General features: G+C 52.7%; 1 protein-coding gene across 1 annotated transcript; it reads left to right on the forward strand.

Annotated features, from left to right (window-relative positions):
* The first annotated feature begins 945 nt into the window (after positions 1–945).
* On the forward strand, positions 946–2,308 carry LOC136540571 (rust resistance kinase Lr10-like). Its single transcript, XM_066532571.1, has 2 exons — positions 946–964; positions 1,062–2,308. Exons 1-2 carry the CDS (start codon positions 946–948, stop codon positions 2,285–2,287), a joined length of 1,245 nt encoding a protein of 414 aa, XP_066388668.1. The 3' UTR covers positions 2,288–2,308.
* The last annotated feature ends 8,560 nt before the right edge of the window (positions 2,309–10,868 follow it).

Here is a 10,868-nt window from a genome sequence, read left to right on the forward strand (position 1 = left end):
GCCGGCCATGGCGGCGGCGCGCACGTGGCACGCCTTTATCCTTTTCTCAGCTTCTCAATTTAGATGAATAATTTCCAACCATATAAGCTGAGTCAGCGTTTAGTCAAAATCCCGTATGGTATTAAGTCATACAACACTTAATGTTACGTATCATAAAATTTTATTTGATTTATTAAATATTATATGGGTCAAGTCCATATTATATCGAACAAGAAATAGAGGTATCTATGTACTCGTTCTGTTCTGAAAAAAAAAATCATTGCAGTTTTGTTTGAAGTCAATTCATCTCAAGTGCAATATTGATACCCATCTTAATAAATCTGGATAGTTTAATTTGCTAGCTGTCGATAGTTTAATTTGATACAATACAAAACTAGAGTTATTTTGTACTATTTGAGATGGAGGAAGTGCCTTGCAGGAAAAGGCCGTACGCTTCATGCTGCCTCGCCCTCAAGCCAGCTGTTCAAACACTTTTTTTTAACTAGCTGTTCAAATACGTGGGTTTAGGCTAAACCTGTGGTCTCGAAAGAAGGAAAAACACTTAGCCTGTTTGGTTGGCTGATTCGTATGGTTGTTGGTTTGTGAAGAAGTACTGGTAGCTGATTTGTACGAGAGAAAAATACTATTTGTGAACGCGTTGATCGATAGGACAGCCCTGCTCTGGCTCTGTCTCACGGTCTCCGTGCAGCAGCGTCAACAAACGGCGGCGGAGACTCCAACAAACGGCGGCGGAGACTCCATGGTCGACGACAGAGACGGACGTTCTTGGCATATTTCACTCTGCGCCTCTGCCCTCTACACTGTCCGAAGCCTACTAATGCTCAAATGCCTACCACCAGACTTCGCCGTACTCATTCTCGTCCAAGCTTCCCGTGTCCTCTTCCATTCCATGTAAGTCTGTTTTGAACTCAAGCTAGCAGGTGAAACGCCGGCCGACAAAGATCGATGTCGAACGCTGCCATCGGTGAGTAAGAAGCTGTCCATGCGACGTCTCTTGCCGGATGACAGATAATGCTTAGATCCCTCTCTGTCTGACCTCCTTTCGATCGCCTCTCTTTCAGCGATTGGCACCATCATATTCGTCAAGATCCTCGCCGCGATTATTGTCTGGGCCTACAGACGGGAGGCATGCGCCGGCGGCGTCGCGAGGAGCTACGCGGTGGTGTCGGACCAGCAGATCCGGTACGCCACCATCGAGAAATTCATCTTGGAGATCAGGCACGAGAAGCCCTTCAGGTTCACGTCGCTGCAGCTCGCCGGCTTCACGGGCAACTACACGACCCGGCTCGGCGCTGGCGGCTTCGGCACGGTGTACAAGGGCGTGCTGCCCAACGGCCTCCCCGTGGCGGTCAAGGTCTTCGACTGCAGCCTCGCCCAGAGGTCCCAGGAGGAGCAGTTCATGGCGGAGGTGGGAACCATCGGGCGCACGTACCACGTCAACCTCGTCAGGCTCTTCGGCTTCTGCTTTGACAACGTCGTGCGCGCGCTGGTGTACGAGTACATGGACAACGGCGCGCTCGACGCTTACCTCCTGGGCGGCCGGGGCCGCGGCGTCGGCCTCCCGGCGCTGCGCGACATCGCCGTCGGCGTCGCCAGGGGCATCCGGTACCTGCACGAGGAGTGCCAGCAGAAGATCGTGCACTACGACATCAAGCCCGGGAACGTGCTCCTCGACGGCGCGCTGACGCCCAAGGTCGCCGACTTCGGGCTCGCGCGGCTGGTGAACCGCGCGGACACGCACGTGTCCGTGTCCTGCGTGCGTGGCACCCCGGGATTCGCCGCGCCGGAGATGTGGATGCTGTCGGGCGTCACGGAAAAGTGCGACGTGTACAGCTTCGGCATGCTCCTGCTCGAGATCGTCGGGCGGCGGAGGAACTTCGACGAGGCGGCGCCCGAGAGCCAGCAGTGGTTCCCCACGCTGGCGTGGACCAAGTACGAGACCGGCGAGCTCGTGGACCTCGTCGCGTGCAGCAGCGGCGAGGCTGGTGATGCGGCCGCCGCGCCGGGTGACGACGACCATGAGCTGCAACGCGATAAAGAGAGAGTGGAGAGGATGTGCAAGGTTGCGTTCTGGTGCGTGCAGCAGCAGCCGGAAGCGAGGCCGCCCATGGGTGCGGTGGTGAAGATGCTAGAGGGCGAGATGAGCATCGCTGCTCCTGTGAATCCGTTCCAGCATCTAATGGCGACGCCGGTGACGGCGAACCCGTGGACGACGATGACGAGTAGCGCGAACGCGGTGTCAGCAACTGGCATTTCTGAGACTGGCAACGAGATCGTCTCGCTTTGACAAATGGCTGCAACTGAAAATGGGAAGGACATGGTCAAACACCATGTTCGCTCAGCCGTACTTTTTCAAGGAAGTAACCGTATTTTTCTTTTATAATAAATCAGTAAATAATATTTTTTAGTCTGGCTTTTCAACAAAATGAACTGGAAGCTTGTACGCTCTGTTCGCTTGGTTTATAAGCTGTACTTTTTTAGACAACAAACAATATTTTTCTCTCACAACAAATCAGTCAATAGTACTTTCAGCTATGACTTATCAGCCCAGCGAAGCGAAGAAGGACAGTAGTCCACCTGCACCGTTCTCCCTTGTTTTTTTTTTTTCTGATGGTGCTCGTGAACTTAACTCTTGTGAAGCTCTAAAGGCCTTTGCTGCGTTGCGTTGAGCTCTCAAGTCTGAACTATGAAGAATTGTGCGTTGCTATATTAAGAAAAAAAAAATCAACACAATAAATAAATAGACTATGAAAAAAAAGCGCTCACCGCCTCCTAGTCCGGCCCAACGCACGGCCCAAAAACTAAGCCCACGCTCTCCCCAGCTCGCGGTCAAAGGTTCCTCGACGCAAACTTGGGCCCCGCCGTCTCGTGCCGCCCCTCGCTTTGCCGCCGTGCTCCGCGCCATTGGGCACGGCCGCGCAGAGGTACACGACGACGCAGCAACAGGAAGATGGGGCGTAGCCGAGCCGCAGCTGTAGCTCCACCGGGTGTAGCTCAGATCCGTTATCGATCGCAGGGGAAACCTTGCGTTGGGCAATTTCAATCGCAGGGTAGAAAACAAGAGGCAAAGGAAGGCTTCCCGCTTCCGCTTCCGTCTTCGTTTCCAAATCCATCGAGCGCCTCCTCAATTACGCTTCTACCATGTACGCCCCAACCACAGGCAACACCACAAAATCCCAAAAGCTGAACCCTAACTCTAATGGCAGCCACATCCATCGATTCCTTCGATTGCCCCCGGCGACACAGCCAGATATCTAGGACTGAGAGGAGAGAAGTTTCGCTTGGGTACAAATCTCACCCCCACCTGCAGTCGATGCCTACCACCGGTCGGCTCCGATTCTGCTCGGCTAGAAGGCATACAGCACCAAATGTCTCATCCGCCACACGCCGACCATCGACGAGGGCAGCAATGAGACCACGGCCACAGCGAAAGCGAAGAGTGGCCATACCATCGTGGTCTCCTTCTGGGTGGCTGATTCGCCTGACGTGTCTTTCTTCTCGATGGTCTCCCGCAAGCCTCCTTTGTTAGTTTATTAGGATCATCAACGTGTAGATTAGACGGTGAAACTGAGATGTCAACGGGGAATTCCCCGTTGGGTTACTGCACCATCTCCATCCCCACGGGGATAAATTTCCCCCATCCCTGTCCCCACGAAGGTTCACGGGAAGCACTTCTTCCCCATCCCCGCTCGAGGATTTAATCCCCATGGGGATCCCTATAGAAACATAGGCCCATGCTGGCCCATTAGTCTGAAATGGAAACCAATGGTCCAGAGAACACAATTTTGCTTTATTTTGGCTGGGGTGCCCCTTATTTTATAGCTCCCTCCCTCCGTGCTCCGTGCTCCATAGCCGATGTGGTACTAAAGCTTTGCCTCATCTCCAATTCTCCACCAAATGCAACGTGTTTTTTATTGGGCCTCCCGTCGCATCCGGCCCATTGCTCGAACGGGGGAGGAAGCTGTCAGGCCGGGCCATTGCTCGAACGGGGGAGGAGGCTGTCAGGCCGGCCCAGCTAGCTTAAGCAGGATCCTCCTTAGTGCACATGGAATTGGGCCTTAAACATTTCGGGTCCCCACGGGGAACGGGGACGGGGGCATGCATACCATCCCCGTCCCCGTCATACCCGATGGGGATGATTTTTTCCCCATTTAATTTTCCATGGGGAGAAGATTTGTACCATCCCCGTCCCCTAATGGGTGAATTCCCCGTGGAGAATCGGGGAACGGGGCCCCATTGACATCTTTAGGTGAAACTATTACTGTTTGATTCAAATTAGACCTATAACATGATACAGAGAGAGAGACAGTGAGAGAGGGAGATGTAGGAGTGGCTGGCCGTCGGCTTTGGAGGAGGACGAGCCACCCATGTTGAGGTCCAGTCGATGGCATCGTCTGGTGGCGATGGATCCAGTGGCGGCGGCGTCGGGGTAGAAGACGCAGTGGAGTCTGACATGGTGGTACTTGCAGCGGCGTCGGGGTAAAAGATGTAGTAGACTCCGGCGTGGTGGCACTTCCCACCGCTTTAGCACTCTCTTGATCAGTAGGGTTAGGGCAATAAGTGGGGATCATGGCGGCGGTCGTGACCCTCGTGTCTGCGCCCCGGTCCCCACCTCCCTTTATATTGTGCTACACGATGGGGGCCCACCAACCTTGGTTTGGTTGGATGCCTCTGATTAGGGCACTAGATCAAGGCCTGACTCGACCGTTGGGCTGAGTCGGATGAGATCAATACGAACAATCTCCCCCTTGATCTCACCTCATACTTAAACTCAACTTTCTTTATCTTTTTCTCATTCCATCACAGATAAGTACATAGAGCGTGCTTCATCATCACGGTCAGTTGCTATTAGATTTAACAGCTACAATACACCTCTCTGTTTTGAAACAGATACTTAACTAGTGTAGGGTCGAGATGGCGGACTAGAGGGGGGTAAATAGTCCTTTCTAAAATTAATCGCGTCGGCTAACCGAAACAAGTGCGGAATTAGAACTATCGGTCTAGCCAAGACTACACCCCTCTATCTATGTTCTCTAGCACCTTCCAAAGATACTAATCAAGCAACAAAGGTGCCAGGCTAGCTAGAGCTCACCTAACCAATTCTAGGAGCAAGGTCACACAAACCAATGCCACTAGTACTTTAAGCAACAAGAAAGCTCCTACACATGCTAGTAAGCAAAAGCACAAAGCCACCTAATGCTCACTAGCAATGCTCAATAACAAGGCAACTAATGCCAAATTAGAGAGCGCAAATACTTAGCTACACAAACTAAGCAAAGTGACTAACAAGGTTACACAAACCAAATTAGCCATGCAAGGGAGCTACTTCTATGCTACACAAGCAAGAAGGTAACTAGTAAGCTACACAAGCTAACTAATTACAAGAGCAACTACACAAGCACAATGTATATGAAAGTAATTACAAGCTTGTGTAACAAGGATGCAAACCAACGGGAAGAACAAGGTTGACACGGTGATTTTTCTCCTGAGGTTCACGTGTTTGCCAACACGCTACGTCCCCATTGTGTCGACCGCTCACTTGGTGGTTTGGCGGCTAATTGGAGTCACCCGCTAAGCCCGCACATCGGGCACCGCAAGAACCTACCCCGAAAGTGAGGGTAGCTCAATGACACGCTCAACTAGAGTTGCTCTTCACGGCTCCCGTGCGGCGAGCACAATGCCCCTCACAAAGCTCTTCTCTGGAGCACCGCACAAGCTTCTTGCGGGCTTCAACGGAGACCACCACCAAGCCATCTAGAAGGTGGCAACCTCCAAGAGTAACAAGCACCACTGGCTTGCAACTCGATCACCTAGTGCCACTCGATACAACCTCATGATGCAATCGCACTAGAATCGCTCTCTCACACAATTGAATGATCACTATCAAGTATATATGAGATGGAGCGTTCCCAAGCACTACTACACAAGCCACCACGGCTCTAGTGTGCTCAGCTTCCGGCCTAAGGCCGACCTTGGCTTCTATTTATAATCCCACGTACAAATAGAGTCGTTACCCCTTCACTGGGCAACGTCGGGACGACCGGACACTCCGGTCCGATCGACCGGACGCTGGACCTTAGCGTTCGGTCGTGCGATGCATGCCACGTGTCCCCTTCTTCAAACGCTATTCATCCGATCTCAACGGTCATCTAACGACTAGACATGTCAGCTTGAACTGACTGGACGCAGCAACCCCAGCATCCAGTAATTTCTAGTAAGGTATTGGACAAGACCAGACGCGTCCGATCGGTAGCGATCGGACGCAACACCAACGTCCGGTCACTTCTAGCTTCTCTGCTCTGCCTACATCATCACATGTCACCCTGACCGACGCACACAGTCAGCATCCGGTCACTTCCAGCGCCAGCGTCCGGTCAATGACCGACGCCTGCAACTATCTGCCATCACTGACTAGACGTTGGAACCCAGCGTCCGGTCAGCACATGACCAGCGTCCGGTCCACTCTGTGAAACCCTATCTTTTCTGTCTTGTGCGCTGGTGGCACCATCGGTGTGGGGGTATGGCCCCCAAGACATGGGCCGCACCATCGGAGGTGGCCCAGTCCACAAGATTAAGGCGTGCACGGCGCTGCTCGGCGTGCACCGCAAGACATTGTATAGTACCAAATAGGCTACTTTACTTGTAACCCTACCTCCTCCAGAGTATATAAAGAGAGGTAGGGGTCCCCTAGCGGATAAGATACATCATGATCCATCTAGATCTATCTACTACATCTCAATACAATACACCAAAGACACAGGACGTAGGGTATTACGTCGATCAGACGGCCCGAACCTGTCTAAATCGCTGTCTCTGCGCCTTGTGTCACCATCCAGTTCCTGATTACGTGCACCCCCACCGACAAATCTATCATCGCGGGATACCCCTTGGTGGACTGCCGACGATATTATGTCGACAGTTGGCGCGCCAGGTAGGGGCCTACGCTTCATCCATGGCGAGCCGGATGGACCTCAAATCCACAACGCATTCTCGTCATCAATCTCGTGGAGATCCATACTGGTCCACAACGACGATTCATCACTGCTACACCAGCCCCTGCAACAGCAGATCCGATCTCGGAACCACCTCCGAGGTCGCCTTCACCAACAACTCACCGCTCGCTAGGTGCTCGCTGTCAACGCCGATCAGATAACGCCATACGTCGCCGACCAGACGCTCCGTCCAAAGCTAAGTCACGCTTTAATATTCTTCTAAATATTCTCCAATCTTCATATATCGTCGCAATATTTCTCCGAACTGTTTTCTCCATATTTGCTCTCCAAACGATTTTTTGAACCCCCAAACAGTCACGTTGATGCTCAGATGCCTCCAGAGACGGCCCTGTCTTCGGCTCCTCCCTACACATGCTACGGGCTCCGCGCTCTGCGTTATGGGTGGTCGGCAGCGGCTCCTTGGTCACGCCTGTTCCTCCTACACGTGCATGGGCTCCGCGCTCGACGTTATGGACTATGGGCTAGCTAGGGCTAGAGACTCAGCTACACACTAACTGGTCGGACGGTTTATATTAAATATAAATATATTTTCATGCCAACTGATCGCCAAACTGCATACGTCGTTTCATCACCATTGCTGATTTTTCTCTGGAGTTTATTTATTTGTACATCATGTACTACCCATTCTACATGTTTGCATTGCAGGATCATCATTCAGGTGATCGAATCACCTGGTGCTCGGGCTTCTCCACCGATCAACTAGTCAGACCGCTTGGTTCATGGACTCTGTCGCTGACCAGTTGATCAGACTATTCGTCGCTCGTGCTTCATCGCTAGCTACGGTGGTTACTCCTCAGCGCTCGGATTCTTCGTGCTCGAGGACTAAGTGGGCACACTTCACCGCACGAACATCGCTAGCTACTCCGGGGACTCCTCGGTGCTCGAACATCGCCACCTACATCGGGGACCCCTCGCTCCTCGGTGCTCAGTCATCGCCAGCGACGCCGGGGACTCCTCGGTCCTCGATGCTCGGACATCGCCGCTTACGCCGAGGACTCCTCGGTGCTTGGTCATTGCCAGCGACGCTGGGGACTCCTCGCTCCTTGGTGCTCGGTCATTACCAGCGACACCAGGAACTCCTCGCTCCTCGGTGCTCGGACATCGCTGCCTACGCCGGTTACTCCTCAGCGCTCGGATTCTTTGTGCTCAAGGACTAAGTGGGCACACTTCACCGCACGGACGTCGTCCGCTACGTCGGTGCTCAGACCTCACCGCCTACGTTGGGAACTCCTCGCTCCTCGGTGCTCGGTCGCCGCCGGCGACGCCGGGGACTCCTCGCTCCTCGATGCTCGGTCATCACCAGCGACGCTGGGGACTCCTCGCTCCTCGGTGCTCGGTCATCGCCGCCTACGATGAGGACTCCTCACTTCTCGCTCCTCGGTGCTCGGAAATCGCCCACAACACCGGAGACTCCTTGCTCCTCGGTGCTCGGACATCGCTGCTTATGCCAGGGACTCCTCGCTCCTCGGTGCTCGGTCATCGCTAGCGACATCGGGGACTCCTCGCTCCTCGGTGCTCGAACGTCGCCGTCTATGTCGGGGACTCCTTACTCCTCGGTGCTCGATCATCGCCAGCGACGCCGGGGACTCCTTGCTCCTCGGTGCTCGATCATCGCCAGCGACGCCAGGGACTCCTCGCTCCTCGGTGCTCAGACATCGCCGCTTATGCCGAGGACTCCTCACTCGTCGGTGCTCGGACATCGCCAACTTCGCCGGGGAATCCTCGGTGCTTGGTCATCGCTAGCGACGCCAGGGACTCCTCGCTCCTCGGTGCTCAGTCATCGCCGCCTACGCCGGGGACTCCTCGCTCCTCGCTCTTCAGTGCTCGGTCATCGTCGCCTACATTAGGGACTCCTTGGTGGTCGGTCATCGCCAGCGACGCTGGGGACTCATCGCTCCTCGGTGCTCGGTCATCGCCGCCTATGCCGGGGACTCCTCGCTCCTCACTCCTTCATGCTCGATCATCGCCACCTACACCCGGGACTCCTCGCTCCTCGGTTCTCGGTCATCGCCAGCTACGCCGAGAACTCCCTAGTTGGTCGGACATCACCGGCTATGCCAGTGACTCCTCGGTGGTCAGATCTTGCTGCGTCTCGTCGGTGTGCTATCAAGCTGCTCCATGCTATTCGAATTAGGGTGCTCATCTTGGGCAGCACGTTTGGGGTCTTGATACATGCATGTCAGACGATGTCGGCAAGTTTTTAGACTTCTTTGACCCTGCTACAAGATTCATTCTTCATCTTCCAGCAGGCTCGGGGACTAAGTGGGCACACTTCACCTTGCGATAAATGTGCTTGTTCTCATCTCGAGGCTACGCCTAGGGACTGGCTACCTGCTCGGCTGGTTTTCTACTTTATGACCCTGGCACCACGTGACTACGTCACCTACTGTCAGGCTCGAGGACTAGTTGTGGGGGTATGGCCCCCAAGATATGGGCCGCACCATCGGAGGTGGCCTAGCCCACAAGATTAAGGCGTGCACGGCGCTGCTCGACGTGCACCGCAAGACATTGTATAGTACCAAATATGCTACTTTACTTGTAACCCTACCTCCTCCAGAGTATATAAAGAGAGGTAGGGGTCCCCTAGCGGATAAGATACATCATGATCCATCTAGATCTATCTACTATATCTCAATACAATACACCAAAGACACAGGACGTAGGGTATTACGTCGATCAGACGGCCCGAACCTGTCTAAATCGCTGTCTCTGCGCCTTGTGTCACCATCCGGTTCCTGATTACGTGCACCCCCACCGACAAATCTACCATCGTGGGATACCCCTCGGTAGACTGTCGATGATATTCTATCGACAGTTGGACTGTCCGCACTCTATGGGCGGACACTCCGCCGATGGAGTTTCAAACCCTTCTCACCTCCGTTCCATCATCGAGTTGATCCACATCAACTCCAACTTCATCTCCTTTATAAATGTGCCAACACCACCAAGTGTACACCACCATGTGTAAGTGTGTTAGCATTTTCACAATCATTTCCCAAAGGATTAGCCACCCAACTTGCCACGCCATTCAATCCTAGTGATGATGCAAAGTTAGATCACTCGAGTGGCACTTAGATGACCGATATGCAAACAAGTTTGCCCCTCTTGATAGTACGACCATCTATCTTAAACCTGGTCATCAACTTCTCTTCACACCTATGACCGGTGAAATGAAATGCCCTAGGTTATACCTTTGCCTTGTGCATTCCATTCCATCTCCTCCAATGTCGATGCAACACATGCACCAACATGATCAACAATAATATGATCCACTTTATATCATCATGTGATCATATTGGTTCATCGATCTTGACTTCACTTGCTTTTCACTATTGCCTTCATCCATTGGCGCCAAGTCTTGCTTAAGCTTCACCGCCACGCGGTCCATCGCTCCAAAGCCTCCGACTTGCCCTTCACGCTTGCAACCGGTCCATCAAGCCAAGTCTTGTCTTGATCTTCTCCACCTTGATCACATGATTCAATGTCATGTCTCATGTGCAATGAGCTCCTTCATCATTACATATGTGAGCTTTGCAATATCTCCAAGCCATTTTCACCTTCATGGCATATGTTGCTCACACATATGTACCTATAGACTAATCACCTGTGTATCTCACATAAACACAATTAGTCCACCTAGGTTGTCACTCAATTACCAAAACCACACAAGGACCTTTCAACTAGGCCATTAGTATCTAGAAATCATAGGCTTTCCCATAAACCTATGTCAACTGTGTGTTCTCTGAACGCACTGGGTGGTAAGCCTTTGATAAGCGGATCCATAAGTACTTACTCGGTACTTATGTGCTCAATGCTTTCAAAATGATTCTAGATTTTCTCCTTTACAACATATAA

This window comes from Miscanthus floridulus, chromosome 2, assembly GCF_019320115.1.
Source record: "Miscanthus floridulus cultivar M001 chromosome 2, ASM1932011v1, whole genome shotgun sequence".
NCBI classification, from domain to species: domain Eukaryota; kingdom Viridiplantae; phylum Streptophyta; class Magnoliopsida; order Poales; family Poaceae; genus Miscanthus; species Miscanthus floridulus.